This window comes from Carcharodon carcharias, chromosome 17, assembly GCF_017639515.1.
Source record: "Carcharodon carcharias isolate sCarCar2 chromosome 17, sCarCar2.pri, whole genome shotgun sequence".
NCBI lineage: Eukaryota > Metazoa > Chordata > Chondrichthyes > Lamniformes > Lamnidae > Carcharodon > Carcharodon carcharias.
Genome location: NC_054483.1, coordinates 114,734,574 through 114,756,889, shown reverse-complemented (window position 1 = coordinate 114,756,889; position 22,316 = coordinate 114,734,574). Strand labels below are relative to the sequence as shown.

Here is a 22,316-nt window from a genome sequence, read left to right as displayed (position 1 = left end):
CCACTGGAAGCTCGGGATCACGCTTATGGAATGACGAGGTGTTCCACAAAGCAGCCACCGAATCTGCGTTTAGTCTCCCGGTGTAGACCAAACTGCATTGTGAGCAGTGAATTTATGTGCTGTGAATACTATTGTAAAGGTTAAGAAGGCTTTAATACAAGTTTGCATCACACAATAAGGTTGGCAAGCAGAGCTCCTACCTTTCTCCATCGATGTAGTGAGGTTCTTCAAGGTTTCCCGCTGGTGGTCAAGCTCCAGTTTCTGATCCTCAATCTGATGTAACTTACGCTGCAACACCTCCCTCACCTTAGTCAGCTTGACAACGTCATGACGTAACAGACTCACTTCATCCTCTTTGGTCTAGATCAAATGACAGCAGAGCAATTACTCGTACAGGCCGTTTGCAACTATTTCCCGCTCAGTCGTTTCCATTCATATCTCCCAAAGGCCAGAACACATGGGCCAGGATTTTCCTGTTGGCGATTTGGGGGCAGGGCCCGCTCGCCGACAGGAAAATGTTGCGGGATGATGTCAGGAAGAACCCGCAACGTCATCCCGGTCCCTTTAAATTTTCAGGAAGACGGGCGGACAGTGAAATCAGCTGTCCGCCGCCAACCTGTCAATGGCCAATTAAGGCCATTGACAGGCTAACTAAGATTGTTAAAGACCCTGCCCGTCCAAGCTTAAGGCTGGCGGGCAGGCCAGGAGCCCCAGAGGGTTCCTGGTAACACCTGAAACCTCATCCACTGGCGGGATGAGGTTTCATGCCCGTTTTTAAAAAGTTTCATAAAGTTTATAGTGTTTCTTATTAACATGTCCCATCTCATGTGACATTGTCAGATGAGGGGGAACATGTTAATAATTTTAATATTTTTCTATATTTGGAGTTTTTTTTTAACCTGTCCATAATCTCCCTGAGACAGCACTTGGTCTCAGGGAGCAGTGCGCTCTTTCGTGTGCGTGCCGAAAGAGCGCACCGTGACAGATGGGGAATCCCTCCCCCCCAGCCCCGCACAGGAAGCGCATAGCCCTTCCCGTTGGGCAGGCCGCTGGAGGGGCCGTAATTGGCCCACCCACTCAAAATGGCGGCAGGCCCCGTTTCGGCGGCGAAATTCGGCTGCCCGCCCACCATCAAACCAGTGGGGCCCACCAAGGGCAAAATTCTGTCCATAATGGGAGACAATTCAGTCGACCATTGACTTGACAAAATCATGGATGAGGGTTTCAGCAGCAGGCGGCTGCAACAGGACTAAACCAGGCGAGGTTATGGAAGCGGTAGTAGAGGGTCTTTGTGATGGAGAGTATTTAGGGTTGGAAGTTTAGCTTGGGTTTGAATTGAATACTCAAAGTATGAAAAGTCTGCTTCAGCCTGAGATAATAAAGGAAAGACTTAAATTTTCAGCACTTTTCACAACCTCAAGCCTCCCAAAGCGCTTTACAGCCAATTAAGTGCTATTTTTGAAGTGTAAACACAGCAACTTCTTGCACACAGCAAGCTTCCACAAACAGCAATGAGATAATGACCAGATAATTTGTTTTAATGATTTTGGTTGAAGGATAAATATTCATCAAGACGTTGATGGGACAACTCCCCTGCTCTTCTTTGAAATATTATGCCATGGTTCTTTTACATCCATCTTTTGACTCAGAGGCAAGACGGACTGCCCACTAAGCCAGAGCTGACAAGGGGTGGCTATAGTGGTCAGGGATAGGGATGGAATTGGAGGCAAGATCATTGAGTTTTTTGGTGAGGGCCAAAGATAATGGCTTCGCCCTTCCCAATATTTAAGTGGAGGAATCTGCCATTCAATCACAACTGTTGTTTATATGTTTCTATTTTCTCATAAATTAATTCCTGGGGCATGACAAGTCAGTAATATCCCAAGCTGCTCTGAGGGCATTAAGAGTTAGACCCTCAGCGTAGGGCTCAAGTCACATTTAAGGATAATGTCCCTTCCTTGAAGGGCATTGGGGAACCAGTTGAATTTTTGCTACAGTCCAGTAGTAATAGCGCGCATTTATAGAATTAAATTTTAGAACTTACAATTGTGAAAATTTTGTAATCAGGACATACTTGGTAAATTTTCCATATTGTCGAGTAGATACCCGTGTTGTAGCTGTACTGGAACAACATGTCTAGGGGCATGGTTACTTATGGAGCACAGGTCTTCAGCACTACAGCCAGGTTGTTTTCAGTCCTATTGCCTTTGCTGTGTCAATACACTCATTTGTTTTTTGATATTATGTGGAGTGAATCAAATTGGTCAAGACTGGCATCTATGATAGTAAGAACCACAGGAGGAGGCTGAGGTGAATCAGCACTTGGCTGAAGATGGTTGCTAATGGTTCAGCCTTACCTTTTGCGTTCACATGCTGCATTCTGCCATCATTGAGGATCAGCATGCTAATGGGAACTCCTTCCATTAGTTATTTACATCCACTACCATTCACGAGTGAATTCAACAAGAGTACAGGGCTTTGATCCGTATTGTCAGGTTGTTTAACTCTGTCTATCACATGCTTCTTCTGCTGTTTAGCATTCATATGGTGCTGTTATTGCTTCGCCAGATTAGTATCTCATTTTTGCATATGCCTAGAGTGCTCCTGGCATGCTCTCCCACAATCCTCATCGAACCAGGGTTTGTCATCTGGCTTAATGGTAATGGTAGAGCGAGCTATATGCTGGGCCATAAGGTTACAGATTGTGTTTTTAATGAACGATGTTTCAGAGATGTAGTGAGTCTTCCAGACAGCCAGCACAAGCATGGTGAGACAATGGTCTCCTCTGTGCTGTATGATTCTATGATGTATGATAGGCTTTACTTCATCTAATTAAGTAAAGGGAGAGGAAATATCACCTACTTTAAGATCTATCATCTTCAGTTGGTTTTCATGGGTCAGTTGGTCTGTCATTATAGCTTGTTGCTCATTCTCCTGCTGGAGCTTGATAACTTTGTGATGAAGTAGTTCCAAATCTTTCGAAGCTCTTTCATTCAAAATCTATAAAAGGGTAAAGAATAGCAATCAATTAAAACAAGAATTATCTCAGTCATACAGAATTTACATTCTGTATACAATAGACCATAAGACCATAAGACGTAGGAGCGAAGTAGGCCATTTGGCCCATCGAGCCTGCTCCGCCATTCAATGAGATCATGGCTGATCTGATAACCCTCAACTCCACTTTCCTGCCTTTTCTCCATAACCCTTGATTCCCTTACTGATTAAAAACCTGTCTATCTCAGCCTTGAATATACTTAATGACCCAGCCTCTACAGCCCTCTGCGGTGAAGAATTCCACAGATTGACTACCCTCAGAGAAGAAATGCCTCCTCATCGCTGTCTTAAATGGTCTGAGATTATGCCCTCTGGTCCTAGATTCTCCCAGAAGGGGAAACAGCCTCTCAGCAACCACCCTGTCAAGCCCCCTAAGAGTCTTATATGTTTCAATAAGGTCACCTTTCATTCTTCTAAACGCCAATGAGTACAGACCCAACCTCCTCAACCTCTACTCATAAGAAAATCACTCCATACCCATAATCAACCTAGTGAACCTTCTCTGGACTGCCTCCAATGCCAGTATATCTTTCCTTAGGTAAGGGGACCAAAGCTGTTCACAGTATTCTGGGTGTGGTCTAACCAGTAAGATAAAAGCAAAATACTGTGGATGCTGGAAATCTGAAACGAAAGCAAAAATTGCTGGAAAAACTCAGCAGGTCTGACAGCATCTGTGGAGAGAAAGACAGAGTTAACGTTTCAAGTCCAGATGACTCTTCTTCAGACCTGCTGAGTTTTTCCAGCAATTTTTGTTTTTGTTGTGGTCTAACCAGTGCCTAGTATAGTTTTAGTAAGGCTTCCCTATTTTTATACTCGATTTCCTATTTGCCTTCTTTATTACCTGCTAAACTTGTATGCTAGCTTTTAGGGATTCATGCACAAGGACACCCAAATCCCTCTGTGCCACAGCTTTCTGCAGTCTTTCTCCATTTAAATAATACTCAGCTCCTCTATTCTTCCTGCCAATATGCAGAACCTCACATTTTCCCACATTATATTCCATTTACCAACTTTTCCCCACTCATTTAACCTGTCTGTAACCCTCTGTAGACTTTTTGTGTCATTCTCGCCACTTTCATTCCCACCTATTTTTGTGTCATCCGCAATCTTGGCGATAGTACATTCACTTCCTTCATCCAAGTCAGTAATATATATTGTAAATAATTGTGGCCCCCAGCACTGATCCCTGTGGCACTCCACTTGTTACAGGTTGCCACCCTGAAAATGCCCCCCTTATCCCAACTCTCTATATTCTATTAGTTAGCCAATCCTCTATTCATGCTAATATACTACGCCCAAACCATGGGCTCTTGGCTTTTTAAGTAGCCTTATGTGCGGTACCTTATCGAACACCTTTTGAAAATCCAAATATATTACATATGCTGGTTCCCTTTATCTATCCTGCTTGTTACCTCCTCAAAGAATTCTAATAAATTTGTCAGGCATGATTTCCCCTTCATGAAGCCATGCTGACTCTGCTTGATTATATTATGCATTTCTAAATGCTCTGCTATTACATGCTTTATAATAAACTCTAACATTTTCCCAATGACAGAAGTTAAGCTAACTGACCCATAGTTACTTGTTTTTTGTCCCCCTCCTTTTTTGGGAGGTGTTACATTGGCAGTTTTCTAATCCTCTGGGACTTTTCCAGAATCTAAGGATTCTTGGAAGATTACCACCAGTGTATCCACTATCTCTGTAGCCACTTCCCTTAATATCCTAGGATGCAACCCATCAGGTCCAGGGTGGCCTTTGGCCCCATCAGTTTCCCTAATACTTTTTCTCTAGTGATCGTTACTGTATTTATTCTGCCCCCCCACCCCCCACCACCTGCCTTGTGCCCCTTGATTATTTAGTAATTTTGGAATGCTATTAGTGTCTTCTACTGTGAAGACTGATGCAAAGTATTTATTCAACTCCTCTGCCATTTCTCTTTAAGGACCCTATGTTCACTTTGGCCTTTCTCTTCCTTTTTATACATTTAAAGAAGATCTTACTGTCCGTTTTTATATTACTTGCTAACTTACCCTCAAAGTTTATTTTCTCCCTCTTTATTGTTTTTTGGTCATCCTTTGTTGGTTTTTAAAACTTTCCCAATCCTTTGGCTTACCACTAATCTTTGCCAAATTGTACATTTTTTTCTTTCAATTTGATACTATCTTTAACTTCCTTGGTTAACCATGAAACCATAACCTTCCTAGTATTCTTTTTCCTTACTGGAACATATCTTTGTTGTGAGTTGTGAACTATTTTCTTAAACATCTGCCATTGTTCAACTACCATCTTTTCTGCTAAACTCCTTTCCCTCATTTCCTACATTACAACAGTGATTACACTTCAAAAGTACTTAATTGGCTGTAAAGCCCTTGGGGATGTGGTGGTCATGAAAAGCTTTATAATAAATGTAAGTCTTTTTTTAAATTGATTCCAAAGAGGTCTGGGTATTGAAAAGGGCTGATTGATGGTCTTTTGCTTTTTAGACCTAGGCTCTAATCCAGCCAAGACCATTGGGACAAAAGTATTTTCTATTTTTAAGTTGTGATGACCCCATGTGAAATGAGTCTGGCCCTCTCCTCCTACTTGCACGAAAACTTCCCCATATTGGCCCTAAATTGCCAATTTCGTTCCAACTCTGGCCAGATGACCTTCTTCTATAATCTGTGCTCTAACATTATCTGAAATTGTGCCTTACAGCAGAAATTGGAAATGCCATAGCAGTGCAGTGGGGAATACCTTTCTAAGATTAAGTTTAGACATATTGTCAGAGCTGAGTAAAATGTGTTATACTTTGAAAGTCATTTTCCTGTATCTAACCTGGGAGTGCTCAATGCTGCTACCTAGCGTCAGAAACAGAAATTAAATCGTCTCACCTTGCAGAGCTCAACATTCACAAAAAAAAAATTAAAATGAGATGTTCTTTATACATTTTTTGGATGGAAGTTGCTTATAGTCCATTGACAAGAGGAGGTCTTTTATTCAAAGAATCAGCTTGACACTTGCCCTATTGATTTTGGAACAAATTTGCCTCATTATCTTTCTTTCAAAAGTTAAGGAAAGAGGAAGCAAAGTATTGAAAATTGGCAAACATCACAGCTGCAAAGGCTCTGAATAGACTGAAAGAAAAGGTGGGAGAGAAAAGGCAGAAAAAGCAGAAGAGGTAGAGAAGAAAGAGGAGTCAAGGGGTGTAGAGGAGAATCAGGTGGGTAAAGAGTTAGAGTGGAGAGGAGAGGTAAGACAAGAAGATAAAAAAGAAGGGAAATGAGAAGAGAAAAAGAGAAGGGAGAAGAAAGAGGAGCATGAGAGGAGAGTCAAAATAGAGGAAAGTCAGAGGAGAGAGAAAGGAAACGAGGGAGGAAAAAAAAGGAGAGGAAATAACTGTGCCATAAAGCAACCAAAGAACTACGTATTTGATGGTCTCTTGGATCATTGCAAAGTTGGAGAAGTCACAGCTCCAGTTGCATGTCATCAAGGACCTGTATGAATCATTGGTCACCAATCTCCCATGACAGTGTAAGTTTTAGTCACTGAAAGTACAGCTCTCCTCAATCATTGTTGCACAACAGGCCTTATGAGTTATTTTTGTATTTCAAAAGCTTATCTATTTGGAATTTTTTTGCACCAGCTGTGTTTAGAGCACAATGCCCACAATTACTGATGTGAGACAATCCTTTACAGAGGTTTCACTAACAGAGCATTTTCCTATTGTTCTGTACTGCTAGTGTTGGCTCTCTGCCCAGGAAGACATGGCACCTATGCCAAAAGCATAGTCAAAACGAATGTCACCAATTCATATCCTCCATATTTCTGATCAGTTATTTCAAAGGTTGCGGTATTGCTGGGATATTGTGCCCTGGTTACCTTTTGTTCCTTGAGCTGCAGATCCAATTTCTGATAGTCGTCTTTGATCTTTTGCTGTTGTACCGTCAGTGACTTAATCTCAGCTTGATTATCGTCCAGTTCTCCCTTTAGACGTGTCAGTTCTTTCTGCAGCTTATCCTTCCGTCGCATCTCTCGGGCAATCTCATTCTCTCGCATCTGTATATCATGCTGAAGCTACAAAGTATTGGAATGGGATAATGGGCATCAAAAGGAGCATGTGTTCGAGCTCTGAGGAAAACTTGCCCAATCAAAGCCAAAGAATTGTATTTAAAAATCACATAGTATTTCAATCTATACTAATAATATCATAATTAATGCCACAAGAATTATAGGCACTTTAGTACATAACAATATGTAGCCTCTTTTCAAAGTCTGAAGAATTTTTCTTTACTTTTCCATTGAAATATGCCAATTCATGATTATTTTTCCAATAATATAAAATTTCAGAATCCACATTAGTTAATTTTTAATAAATTCATTCTACTCCAGTGATTAAATTGGCTGTTTGGTAAACTGCAAGTTACTTAGAGTTCAGCAACTTAAGACCATTTTTATTTTACAATCGTAGTCAATATGGTCAAAAAACCCCTTTCAATTTTAACCATATGCAATCTGTTGTGGATATCTGATTCCATAATTCATGTGTTTTAGAGGTGCAACTGTCAGTTTTGGGAATATAACTTTCAGGTTAGAGATTGAACTGTTAAATGTCAGATGAAGGGGAAACCTGATTAAGAACACAGTAAACAACCCTAAAGTGAATGCAAATCAAACAAGCGTGAGTTGATTACATTTAAAGGGTAACATGGTTATCTTGCAGAGTCAAAGTTGGTAGTGAGAGAACTTAAACAATGGATCTCTAAGCTAGTCAGAATCTTCCATACTGAAGACTAAGTTCGGTGGCGGGCACAGAGGTGAGAGTGATTCCTGCTTGAGGGGTGGGGTGCATGGTGGGATGGCTGACCATACATGATCTTGCGCTGGTTAGCTTATTAAATACACATCTGTGAGGCACTCACTGACTCTCACAGCAGGGGCAGGCAGGAAGTCACCAACCGCGACGTTACCTCATAAGCTCAAAAGTCCTGGCGCCATATTTAAAGGGCATCTGGACAGCCTGTACTATTCTCTTCCACTTTTGCCCAGCCACTGCTCCAATGTTCCCTAGTAACCTTTCCTCCCTTTCTCTGTCATTCTCCATGTAACTTGCACTGTCACTACCCGGTCTCAAGCATAGGCTGGTATTTATAGATGCTCCCCAAAGACGACAAAGCAGCAGTAACTCACTGTTAGTCAGGGGGCTGAATCTTACCTATGTCAAGCAGGTGGGGCAGGGGCAGGAGCAGAGCCAATCGCTGCCCATGATCGGCTGTGCGCTGCAATTTTATGTGGGCGGGCCAATTAAGTCCTGGCTGGTAGCGCCTACCTGTGCGGGCGGGGGGGGGAGAAGGGAGAGTCGGGGCCTGAGCTCTTTCGCGAGAAAGAGTGCAGCAATCTCCCTGAGGCATGGAGCTGCCTCAGGGGGATTAAGCTGATAAAAAAAAATCTTGTTATAAATAAAAAATTATTGAAACATGTCCCCTCACGTGACAGTGTCACATGCGCTGGGACGTTTGTGAGTGTGGTAAAATTTATTAAATTATTTTATAAAACCTTCAGGAGACCTCATCCCACCCATGGATGACGTTTCCTGAAAAACGCGAAGGCCACATGGGCTCTTCGCCTGCCACCGCCCCCCCTGCTAACCTTAAGGTTGGACGCCCAGCGTTGTTAAATAAGCTTGATTAATTTTTTAATGGCCTTAATAGGCCATTGACAGTTCGGCGGGCATACAGCCGCCTCCGGTGCACACCCGCCAAACGAAAGACCGGGACGCGTGCCCAGCGTCACCTCGCATCGTTTTACGCGTCGGGGTGTCGGACCCCGCACCTGCAAGCCGAGGGCCATGTTCTGGCCTTGGGAGACGTCTATCTCGCCAGTTGCACGCCACTTATACACAGCTGTAAAAGTGAACATTCTAATCTCTCATTGGCGGTGGAACTTAATTGCGACGAGGTGACCTTTTAATGAGAAAGTATGACACGCTAATGCATCCAAAAGAGCTTCCTAACATTGTTCATTGGGAAGCTTGACCACCCCACAGCACCCCCCACCCCCCCACCCTTTAAAACACCGAGAACAGATTTCCTACAGTTCATCTCGACATCAGGAAACTGATTTCTGGCCTCACGCCAAATTAGGTTCCCCTGCCCAACACACTTCCCGCTGCTGGCAGGGCCGGACAATTCTGCTCAGAAGGTCTACCTTCATCTCAATAAACAATTGTTTATGTAGTTCAGATGAAAAGAAGCTCGAGGCAGTTTATAAACGTGGGGGGGTTTCTTGACGGACCCAGCAAATCAGAAGACAGCACAATCATTCCATTAAAGATATAGATTATTTCATCTGCACCACAGAATCAAAGTAAAAACAAAATTCTGCAGATGCTGGAAATCTGAAATAAAGTGGAAAATGCTGGAAAAACTCAGCAGGTCTGGCGGCATCTGTCAAGAGAGAAACAGAGTTAAGGTTTCCAGTCCCATATGACTCTTCTTCAGAGCTGAAGAGAGGTAGAAATGTGGTGGGTTTTATGATGTTGGCAAGACAGGGGCAGGTGGAGCAAAACAGAAAAGTCAAGGATAGGTTGGAGGTTAGGAGAGATAAAATGACAAAGATGCCTTTGTCCTTTTGGCTTTGTCTCTTTGTCATGTCTTTGACATCTTTGTCATTTCCTGGCCTTCTATTTTGCTCCACCTGCTCCACGACCACCCCACTGTTAACGGTATAAAACCCTTCACATTCCCACCTCTCTTCATCTCTGGGGAAGAAGAGTCATATGGGACTCAAAACGTTTAAGACAGGATCAAAGTGCTGCGCTGAGGATGAAACATAACTAGTTTTTGTTTGTTTTGGAAGATCCCAAAGCATGCCACGTTGCCCTAGAGATGGGCTGTGGGGGTTAGAAGGTTCTGCTGATAACTTATTTGGGTGCTTCTCAAAGAAGGGAGTTGCAGATTTGATCTTGCATAGGCTGCAGCTGACTTAGAGTTTCATGTGAGGCACAAGGTACTTCAATCAGCTACTCAGAGTCTGAGATTTTGTAATTAAATTTGATTAATTGTAAGCAACAAACATTAACAGCTTGATCAGTTTATTTGATAACTGCCATCTTACCATCAAAGAAAATTACCTTGTCAGGGTCTTTCCATTTTATTGCCCACTCTTACACAGTATACCAAATCTCTTGAGTTAAGCTCTGTCTCAGAAAGTCTGATATGATGCCTCTGTGCTCTTTGGACTTTCTCCAAAACCTCAGTTTAGACAAAAGCTTGTTTCCCATTATGTAAAGCATTCAAATATGCAGAAAAAATGGCACTGATTGTCATACCTTCTAGAGAAGCAGTACTATCACACAAAACAGAAGGTAATTTGGGATTTCGCCCATAGACGAATTGATAGGGTACATCCTCCAACCATCTGGAGTGAATTCTTTGCATGAACTACCCATGCCAGGTCAGTTGTCAACTTGCAGTCTGGTTAATCAGCTAAAACTTTATGCAGCAGTTCATCGACCACCACATGATTCCTTTCACGAAGTATATTGCTGAAAGGACTTTCAGCTGCAGTATTCATGACCATGACGTTCATATTTTCGCACATGTCTCTGAATTCATCATTGGCAAAATCCCCTCCATTATCAGTCAGAAACCAGTGTCCCAAGTCCAAACCCTATCCACTTCTCTGTGAGTTTGTCTATAATTCTTTACCCGTACTATGAATTATTATAGATAGATTAAATCTGGTCACTAGATCTATAAATGTAGGATGAAAGTATTTCTTTCTCTGTCCCATACAAGATCTATGCAACAGCTTAAAGTCATATACCAATGGAAGCTTACAATGGGACATGGTACCATCTTTCAATACTTTTTTACAGACTTTACACTTCTAACTAATCTCTTCTATTCTCTTCATCAAATATACATAGGGACAAACATAGGATTTAGCAGCAGGAGTAGGCCATTCAGCCCTTTGAGCCTGCTCCACAATTTAATAAGATTACAAGTGACCTGGTTGTGGTCTCAACTCCACTTTGCCGTCTGCCCCCCATAACCCTTGACTTCCTTATCTATTAAAAATCTGTCTAACTCTGCATTGGATAAATCAATGGCCCAGCCTCCACTGCTTTCTAGGCACAAGAATTCCACATAATAACAACCGAATGAGAGAAAAAAATCTCCTCATCTCCATCTTAAACGGTAGGCCTCTTATTCTTAAACTCTGTCCCCTGGTTCTAGTCTCTCCACAGGTGGAAACATCCTCCCAATATCTACCCTATCAAATCCCCTCAGGGTTTCATATGTTTCAATAAGATCACCTTGCATTCTTCTAAACTCCAATGGTATAGGCCCAACCTGTTCAACATTTCTTCATAAGATAAGTTACTCATCCCAGGAATGAATCAAGTGAACCTTCTCTGTACTTCTTCGAACACAATTATAACTTTTTCCAATAAGGAGACCAAACCTGTACACAGTATCCCAGATGTGGTCACACCAAGGCCCTGTATAGTTGGAGTAAAACTTCCTTACTTTTATATTCCATTCGCCTTGTAATAAATGCCAATATTCCATTTAAATAGTACACTGCTTTTCTATCCTTCCTGCCAAAGTGGACAAATTTACATCTGCATTTTTTAGCAGGATTTTTAATGTTTGACTAGTAGGGTGACAAAACTGTCTATGTAACTTTAAGACAATTCATTTTTTTCTCTCTCTCCAATTCATATCACCTGATGCCAGTAATACTTGTCTTACACTCTGATTTGTTAAGGGGATATAATAATATTCTGACTGGGTAAAGTCCAGATCATCTGACTTTGCAAAAATAATTACCTTATCATGCCCCATATCGAGTTTCATTCCTGTCTTTTTCATAGGTTTACTCAACGGCATAGGTATCTCAATAAGGACTATACCAGTACTTGTAAAATGGGTTACTCTAGCTATCTTACATGGGTTCACAACTCTCTCTAGTGACCTCAATGTGTTGCCCTTGTCAAACCCAAAGCAAGTAGTACTTTTACATTCCTTAACCTTGCATTACTAATTGAATGAAGATAACATTTTAACCAATTTGTTCCACATTCTGTTGAAGCACAAGCAGTATCTCGTACCATACAGTTAAAGGAGGCTGTGGCTAACACATTCATCACAGGCCTAAAACTCCTTGTGGCCAGTATAATTTGTTCAGATTCATCGTTATCTTCATCCCCTTCCTCAGAATTCTCTTTATTATATGTCATTTTGAGGATTCTTCCACTTCGCTTTGGTCTGTTTATCACATAATAATACTTCAAATCACACCTGAACCACATATTAACCATTCCTTGAGGGTTCATGAACTTCATTCACCCACTATTTTTTTGTTCTAACTTTGTCTTCTGTGGTAATAGCAAGATCTGATAAAGATGCTTTCATCCTCATTCTGCCTGTCTCTAATCCTTCCATTGTACTGACACCTAACTCCAGCATCTCAATTATTTCAAAATCTGATAACTATTGAGTATTCTATTCTTTGTGTTGCTGCGGAATCTCTCGAAGACTGAAGGAAGTGATTGTTTCCCAAGGAATTTTTAAGGCAGCAGACATCTGATCCAACAGGGTTTCTTTCTCCAAGAACCAAACACAAGAACCAAATATCAGTTAGAACCAGCTGGTTGTGCATATGAGACACCTTAACACAAGCCAGTAATTTAAATGCTAGCACCAATCCAGGAATCCCCAAGTTGAATGTCATCAATCTTTTACACAATTTGTTACAAGTCCATGGTATATTCTTCCATGGAATAATTATCTGTTTTCCAAAACCTATGAAATTCTGACAATAACTCAAAGGCATTTAACAGATCATCTTTCTTGTAGATTTTATTCAAGAACTGTAATAGGTCAGAACCTTCATCACCATCCAACTGAAGGGCTTCAGATTTTACTTCCTGTCAGAAGTAACAATGCCAAGGCCCTACCTTGTTTTCCCCTTCATAGGAAGGTCACTAGTGTCCACACATCCATTACATTCTTCTACTGGTCATATGTTTCAGACTCTGAGAACATCAGTCACACCCAAACATTTTACACTTGCTTCCTGCCATTTTCCACAATGCTCTAGATTTTAGTTTTCTGTCTGAAAATGTTTTTATTAGTTTCCAACTTTTATCTTTCAGCCATCATTCTCAACTAGTATATTCCAGAAAGCCAGATGGTAAAGAATAGAACTGGAGCCAAACATTTACTTGCAGAGCTACGTATTACAAAAATGCACCTCCTAACCCAACAAGCACAGTGTTACGGACAGGATGGGGGGGTTAATTTAAACAGCCCTGATTTTTCCTCTCACCACCCATCTGTAAACAGAAAGGCGTGTTTTGATTTGTTCCCCCCTATATAAGCAGAGGTGTATTTCTAAACCCCTCAGCTCCATAAGGCAACTTCACTGGTTCCACCAACCAATTTTAGGTGGGGAGGGGTTCATGTCACATGATGCCCACCTCTCCACTTTGGCTTTGACAAAGGGTGTGTATCCCTTTGTCTGGGTTCCTGGGTTAATGTTCCAACCAATAAGTCTTTAAAGGGAGGTTGCGGGTTCCCTTGTCCCAATAGACGAATTGGCTCTGGCTGGTCATGAAATGTAGATGGCCTCTTGTATATGTATTTCCCTGTGAATTTAGTCTCTGCGGTCCTCAGGGGTCATTGGGGCTCTTCAGAGGTAACGAGGTACAAATTTCTTCAATACTGTCAAATTGCCCCTTTTGTTCAGGGTCACAGATAGACTTTAGCCATTTCAAAAAAAATTTCCAGTTTTTAAAATTTTAGAAATTAGCCATGAGGAAATCTATATATGTATATGTATATGAACATTATAAAAATATATAATGTGGGGTCTTAGCCCCCGACACACAGTCTGTTCCTATTTATAGGGGAATAAATGAATCCCCAGTGAATGTCCAGCACCTGCAAACAATTAAATACAATCTTCAATTAACATTGTCCCAAGCAGTGCCTTGAATGAAGGGCTACCCTTGGAATATTTCAGCACACTGCACCTTGGAGGGACATGAAGTGATTCGCAATACAATGATCTTCTGTGTTACTGTGATCACCTGGCAAATGGAGGTTGAAATTCTGTGGGGGGGGTCCACTAGTCTTCCACCATAACTCCGCCAGGATCTGATAAGACCCTAGCAGAAATTCAGTCCTGCTGCACAGAGAATCAAAGGATTAAGTAAAAGGCACTTTTAAGATGATGAGACTCTATGATGAGAGATGAAATGCTACCACATAATAACATTCCTGCGTTTTCTCTCACTAGAGGGTAAATGAAGGAACAACTGAATCTCATTTGTCAAAATATCGTTGCTGGCAGGCTGAGACAAAAGAACCAAAGACATACGCAACATCACATCTGCCAAAGGCCAGAGATAATGGGGAATGCAGTCTTTTACCAACCTGGGCAACGTTTTGATCGGCTTCGTCTTTAAGACGTTCATACTCTTGCTCATTGGCTGCCATCTCCGTCACTTTATCGCGTAAGGCGACAACCTCTTTGAGTAGCTCATCTCTTTCTTTGGTCAGCTGCTCTTGGATTTTCAGCATATCATTAACACTGTACAACACAAAACACAAAGTGTTTCATTGCATTTCTCAAGGGGCAGAAGAACATATTTCAGATTTGTCAAAGCTTAAATATTTTCCAAACTACAGAACAAAAGCTGACTTCACTCACTCTAAATTATTAAAGAGAGAGGGTGCTAGAAAGACAATTCTACAAATGTGCACTCCCAACACAGAACCTCAAACTCCTACTTGACAACCAATAACTAAAAATAATTGACAGTGTCGAATAACCAGGAATTAGTGGGGAACCAGCGAGCAACTTATTGATCTCAGCAGGCAAGGTTCCCTGCTGGGAGCACAATTTTGTTAATTCAGCCCATAGATGGCACAGCCAAGAAAAAGACAACAATCTTTGGCATTTGCGTTTAATTACCCTCTCAACCTCCTCCTCCCACGCCCCTCTTCAAACAGTAACTGGGTAAAATAATGAGGAAGCTCAATCTGGGAGTGGTGAAATCGTTTATTGGAGCATGGGCCAAAGCATCCTGAAGTGATGGGATTCGAACTTGATCTCCTAACTTCACTTAGGGCAGAATTTTACGCTCAGTGTGCGGGTACGCGCCCAACACACCTGAGCGTAAAATGACGCGCAATGGCGTCGGGCATGTGTCCCGAGGTCACTGTGTACTCGCGTGATAGTTTGTTCGGCCAGCCCACGCCCGCCAATAATTGAAAGGCCCGTTAAGGTCATTAACAAGCTAATTAAATTCAAATTTACACTACCCGTCCAACCTTACGGTTGGCGGGCAGGCGAAAAGGCCAAGCGGCCTTTACATTTTTTGGGAAACCTCATCCACAAGCGGGATGAGGTTTCCTAAAGCAAATATACATTAAATAAAAACTTTATTTTGGAATTAAAAACATGTTCCCGTCTTTCACGCGCTTGTGCGAACAGCGCGCCAGGCTGGCTCTCCCTCCTCCCCCTGCCCGCACAGGCAGCACCGAGCACTGCCGCTCACGATCCACCCAGGGCGGGTCTTAATTGGCCCGCCCACTTGAAGTGGCGGTGCGGGGCCGATCGCGGGCAGCGGTCGGCTTCCCAACCACTCCCCAGCCGCTCCCGCCGAGCCCGCCCAACGAGGGAAAAATTCCGGCCTTAGTCTTCTTGAATTGGTCAATTGGAAATGAATCGGACTGTCGGGTGTCAGCATTAAGGCCTTTCAGGCATAGTACACCTAGGGGCTAGAAACTGTGTAGAACCCCTCGGCTGTATGCCGGACATGGTATGTTGCGAATATTAAGAGTGCTGAAATTGGCACCTCAGAGTAGAACATGCTGTGTGGAGAAAAGGTGAATTCTATTGCAGTTTTTGTAGTATTCAATTTGTAATGTTTTGTAATGCACTTTGACAAATTTTATGAACAAAGTATGTTTCTGAAAGAAAAAGACAGCATTTCCTCCAGTCTCAGACCCCCCTCAACCCTCACAGTGTGAGAAGATGTCAGAGCTGTTTCAGCTGGAGTGCTGTGGAAAAAGCTGTGTAATGAATATTCCCACATTGTGATGAGGCTCGAAGATGGATGAGACTGGGGGAAAAGCTTGCCACCAAACTATTCTAATTAACTTCTAAAGCTGGTTCAGGAACAAAATGGCAGGAGCTTGGGAACTGGCTTTGATAGTAGAAGGTGTTTGCATTTTGAAGCAAAACAAATGTAAGGCTCATACAAAAGCAAAATACTGCCAATGCTGGAAATCTGAAACTAACACGGGATGCGAGAACCAGGAGATAATATCAGAGAAGAATACCAAAGTGCACAGAATACTGAGAGAGATAGATAGCGCTAGAGTAGGGAACAGTAAGTTAATAGGTAGGGTCAGAGTAAAAGAGAAAATAATAGATCTAAATCAGGGTTACTGTGCACATATGTGAATGCACAGAGTGTGATAAATAAGATTGGTGAATTACAGGCACAGATTGCCATGTGGAAATATGATATTATAGCCGTAATGGAGTCCTGACTCAAAGGAGGGCAGGACTCGGCATTAAATATTCCTGGATACAAGGTGTTCAGGAAAGATAGGAAAGGAAGAAAAGGAGGAAGGGTGGCAGTATTGATTAAGGAGAATATTGCAATGCTGGAGAAACAGGATGCCCCTGAGCGATCAAGGACAGAATTTATTTGGCTAGAGCTAAGGAGCAAAAAAGGTGTAATTGCATTGCCTGGTGTAGTCAATAGGCCACCAACTAGTGGGAAGGATGTAGAGGAACAAATTTGCTAGAAAATTACAGAGCGGTGCAAAAATTATAGAGTACTTATAATGGTGGAATTTAATTATCCAAATATAGACTGAGATGGTAGTAGTGTAAAGGGAAGAGATGGGGCAAGAGTTCCTAAAATGTGTTCAAGAACATTTTTTTTAGCAGAATGGTTCCAGTCCAATGAGGAAGGAGGCACTGCTGGATCTGGTCCTTGGGAATGAGGCGCGCCAAGTAGATCAAGTGTCAGTCGGAGAACATTTAGGGAACATTCATCATTGTGGCATAATGTTTAGGGTGACTATTGAAAAGGACAAAGAACAGCCCTGAGTGAGAAAATAAACTGGAGAAAGACAACTTTAATGGGGTAAGAACAGGATCTGGGCCAAATATATTGGAGCCAAAGGTTGGCAGGTAAAACGGTAGCTGAACAATGGGCTACCTTCAAAGAAGAGATAATTCAGACACAGTCCAAAGGTACATTCCCTCGAAAGGGAAATGTAGGGCAAAAAAATCCAGAGCTCCCTGGATGACAAAGGAGCTAGAAATTAAGATAAATGAGAAAAAGTGTGCTTATGACAGTTGTCAGCTAAAAAATATAATTGAAAACCAAGCTGAATATAGAAAGTTCAGAGATGAAGAAACAAATAGAAGACGCAAAGAGGGAGCATGAAAAGAGACTGGCAGCTAACATAAAAGGGAATCCCAAAGTCTTCTATAGGCATATCAATAGTAAAAAAAAGGAGGAATAGGGCTGATTAGGGACCAAAAAGGGGAATTTCCCATAGAGGCAGAGGGCATAGCTGAATTTTTAAATGCCTACTTTGCATCTGTCTTTACCATGGAAGAAGATGCTACCCAGGCTGTTACAAAAGCCAACTTATCTTCTTTTCGAGAGCAGAGGACGGGAACCTCCAAGCCTCGACAGACCTCAGAGGTTCCACACATGCGTGGACCAGGAGAGGGCTGCGCACGCGCAATTCAGCATTTTAAGTTCTTCAGGCCGAGGATGGGCCCAGCGCGCCTGCACAGAAAGGGAAAATGGCGCGAAAACCCGGGTCGTGAGTAGTGCGGGCAGCGCCATTGCAGACAAGAGTTTCAGGCAGGGTACAGGGAAAGGGGACAGGGAGAGGTCCAAATTGGAAAGTGGAGTGGGAGAGGTCCCTAAAGAGGAGTCCCAGACAGGGAACAGAGACAGGGGACAGAGATAGATCCCAGTTAAGTTAGGAAGAAAGAGGAACAGATTGAGAGGCAAAAGCAGAAACAGACCAGCAATTGACAGACTTTAAAGTTTAGAGGGCTCAGGAGAAGCCCTGGCAATCAAAGAGGGCTCAGGCGTGACTCTGTGCTGCAGGCCGTTGGGGTAAAGGTAGTAGTAGTATTCTGTAGTAGCATTTGGAGCAGTAGTATTCTGCTCGTCACAGCCAAGGTGAAGAACGGAATCCCTCATGAAAGAGACAGCGTTTCAATGAAATTGGTTGATTCACAGTGTTTACTAACTTCTGGATGGGTTGTTGAGAAATCCGTGGACTCTGTCTTGGTCGTATCTGCCATTGATTGTGCAGTGTGGTGTGTTCGACCAAAGTTTGCCTGTTAATTCACATGGACCTCATGTTAACCATCAACGCTGAAGTATAAGCACAAGAGAGGTGTTGTAAATTGTTTCATCTTTCTGACCTTGCACGGTAAAGCTTATTTTAATTTGTTCAAAAACCGTGGGGTCTTGTGACTTTATTCGCTTAGTATCACAAACTTTGTCAACTTTGTCAACAAAACAATATTGGTCCCTCACCAGATCTTACCAAAAACTTAGGGGCCTGGTCCAAATCATAACAAGGCCATAGCAAAAGAGGAGGTAATTCAGACCCTAGGAGGGTTTAAAATTGAAAAGTAGGAGGTATTGGATAGGTTATCTGTACTTAAAGTTCATAAGGCACTGGGCCCAGATGAGATGCACCCAAGGATACTGAGGGATGTGAGAGTGGAAATTGCAGAGGCACTAGCCATAATTTTTCAGTCTTTCTTGGATTCAGGAGTGATCCTGGAGGACTGGAGAATTGCAAATTTTACACCCTTGTTCAAAAAAGGGTGTAAAGATAAGGCCAGCAGCTACAGGGCAGTCAGTATAACTTTGGCAGTGGGGAAACTTCTGGGAACAATAACTTGGGACAAAATTAATAGTCACATGGACAAATGCAGGTTAATTAAGGAAAAATCATGTTCAACTAACTTGCTGGAGTTTTCTTAAAGAGGTAACAGAAGGGACTGATGAGGGCAACGCTGTTGATGTGAAGTACATCAACAAAAGGCGTTTGATACAGACTTGTGAGCAAAGTTATAGCACATGGAATAAAAGGGATTTGGCTGAGCAACCTGAAACAAAGAGTAGTGGTTAATGGATGTTTTTTGGACTAGAGGAAGGTTTGTAGTGAAGTTCTTCAGAGGTCAGTGTTGGGACCCTTGCTTTTCCTGATATATATTAATGACCTAGACTTTAGTAAACAGGGGTCCATTTCAAAATTTGCAGATGATACAAAACTTGGAAGTATTGTGAACTGTGAGGAGGATAATGTAGATCTTCAAACGATCATAGGCCAGCTGGTGCAATGAACGACAGGTGGCAGATGAAGTTCAATGCAGAGAAATGTGAAGTGATTCATTTCTGTAGGAAGAATACAGAGGGACAATATAAAATAAAGTGTACAACTCTAAAGGGGGTGTAGGAGCAGATGGACCTGGGTGTATCTGTGCATAAATCATTAAAGGTGGCAGGACAGGTTGAGAGAGCAATTAATAAAGCATACAGTACCCTGGACTTTATTAATAGGGACATAGAATACAAGAGCAAGGAGGTTATGTTAAACTTGTATAAGTCTCTAGTTTGGCCTCAGCTGGAATACTGTGTTCAGTTATGGGCGCCACACTTTAGGAAGGATGTGAAGGCATTAGAGAGGGTGCAGAAAAGATTCATGGGAATGGTTCCAAGGATGAAGATAGCTTGGAGAATTTAGCACTGTTTTTCTTGGAGAAAAGAAGGCTGGGAGTTGATTTGATAGAGGTATATAAAATCACGAGGGGTCTAGACAGAATCGATAGAGAGAAACTGTTCCCACTCGTGAAAGGATCAAGAATGAGAGGGAACAGATTTAAAGTAATTAGCAAAAGAAGCAATAGCGATATGAGGAAAAACTATTTCACGCAGCGAGTCATCGGGGTCTGGAATGCACTGCCTGAGAGTGCGATGACGGCAGGTTCAATTGAATCATTCAAAAGGGAATTAGACTGTTATCTGAAAAAGAAAAATGTGCAGGGTTAAGGGAAGGAGGCAGGGGATTGGCACTGGATGAGTTGTTCATTCAGAGAGCCGGTGCAGACATGATGGGCCAAATGGCCTCCTTCTGCGCAATTCTGTAACAATTCTGTGATTCTGTGAAAATAGAAAATGCTGGAAATACTCAGCAAGTCTGGCAGCATCTGTGGAGAGAGAAACAGAGTTAATACTTCAGATCAACAACCTTGCATCAGAACTGGAAAAAGTTAGAAACGGAATAGATTTTAAGCAAGTGAAAGGAGGAAGTGTAGAAAGAACAAAGGCAAGGTTTGTGAAAGGGTGGAAGACAGGAGAAGTAAAGAAACAAAAGATATGTCTAGAGGAGGTGTGAATGGCAGCTACCATCCGAAAGCAAAAAGAAAGTAAATTCACCGCTGTCAGTGTCATTTTATCCGATAGTAGATACTGCACCAGAACAACAAAATAGGACTCTAACCTCTTTCAGTGTCCAAGTAAAGAATGTGTAATAGCATAGAAAAACATCAGTAGCCTACAGAATTACAAATATGGTGACCAGATACCCAGGCCCAAATATCCCATTCTTTCTTCCCTTATTAACCATAGGAGGGTGTTGCAAAGATGTATTGAGTATCTTCTGTATTTGCCCAACTTATTGCAGTTTAATGCAACATTATCCCTTTGTGCTCTCCAAAATATAGTGTTCAATTAACATACAGCAGCCATCACTAGGCAGTTAGAGCTATTTAGCTGACATGTTCCTCCAGCATAGCTCAAGATGAGGGAAAGCTTAATTGTCTCAGCACAAAAGTAACAGCTCCCCATAATTATTTTAAATTGAGTTCTCACTCAAATTGTGTCCCTAAGTGGTGTAAGTTCATGCATGTAAGTTCAGATAGCTGAAGGAACTCTGAAATCCAAACATAGTTTTTCATAGAATCATATAGCACAGAAGGAGGCCATTCAGCCCAACATGCCTGTACTGGCTCTTTGAAAGAGCAATCCAACCAGTTCTACTTCTCTGCTCTTTCCCCATAGTCCTGTACATTCTTCCCTTCAAGTATTTATCCAACTCCCTATTGAAAGTCACTAATGAATCTGCTAGCACCACTGTATCCTGGCAGTGCATTCCAAATTAAAACGACTCGCTATGTACTTTCTTTACCCCACTCTGGATGTCCAACTTCAATCTGCGTCCTCTGGTTACTGGCCCTCCTGCCACTGGAAACAGTTTCTCCTTATTTACTCTATCAACACCTGTCCCTATCAAATCTCCATCTAGCCCTCTAAAGATGTCTCTCCACATAACTGAAGTTCCTTATCCCTGGTACTCTTCTAGTCAGTCTCTTCTGCATCCTCTCTAAGGCCTTGACGTCATTCCTAAAGTATGGTGCCCAAAACTGAATATTCCAGACGAGGCCTAACCAGTGTTTTATGAAGATTTTATCAAATAATTTTATCTAACTGCATCTAAATTCAATGGCAGTCTCCAAGGATGGCAACGTAGAAGCAAAGCTGATGACAGCTATTCAAGCACATGCATTATTATTACCACCTCCCTACCCTATTGGGAGATTTGCATTATAGCTGTAAATAAATAAGTCAGTGTTCTCTGAAAAGCAAAACTTCTAACCAGTGCATCTTTCCTTGGCATTCCAGTTACAAGCATTTCTGTCTTGCTTAGTTTTCTCCTCATTGAAAAACTTCTTTCTATCTTCCCTAGTTCTCATTTTTTAAAAAATGCCATTTACTCTCATTTCTCAACACTGACAATGATTTACTGGTGTCCTCTCTCCCTTTCTCAAGCACCTTAAATTTTGAGGTCTCAAACTGGAAATTTCAGACTTCAGGCTTCTTCACTTTGGCACACAAGCCTTGCAATTATTAGTAACTGTGTTAAATTGAATTATTTCCAAGATTCAGGCTTCAAAGTGAGTTAAAATCGTCTAGCTCTTATCACTCCGTATCCTAATGCACTCAATGCCAGAGATCAGGTGGCAAAGGAATTCTGGCTGCTTGGATATTCAGGTACTTCCTGTTTTTTTCCGAAGGTTCTAAGATTCATATTTCTGTTAATGGCTCAACTTCTGCAAATCTACAGTTTCAACATTCATCTTATCCTTTATTTTCAGCAAGCACGCACTAAAGCCTCCATCTTCTCTTTTCCATTCTTCTTATT

The 22,316-nt window shown here is 42.0% G+C and overlaps 1 protein-coding gene across 2 annotated transcripts in view; it reads right to left on the bottom strand.

The window, feature by feature from the left end:
• cfap58 (cilia and flagella associated protein 58) overlaps nt 1–22,316 on the bottom strand; it is a 216,046-nt gene that overhangs the window by 175,027 nt on the left and 18,703 nt on the right. For both annotated transcript variants that reach the window (XM_041209910.1, XM_041209909.1), the window contains exons 4-7: nt 14,484–14,640; nt 6,919–7,113; nt 2,863–3,000; nt 201–360 (exon numbers count right to left, since the gene is read on the bottom strand). In XM_041209910.1, the coding sequence (XP_041065844.1) occupies nt 201–360; nt 2,863–3,000; nt 6,919–7,113; nt 14,484–14,640 (650 nt within the window). The remainder of the gene's footprint in view (nt 1–200; nt 361–2,862; nt 3,001–6,918; nt 7,114–14,483; nt 14,641–22,316) is intronic.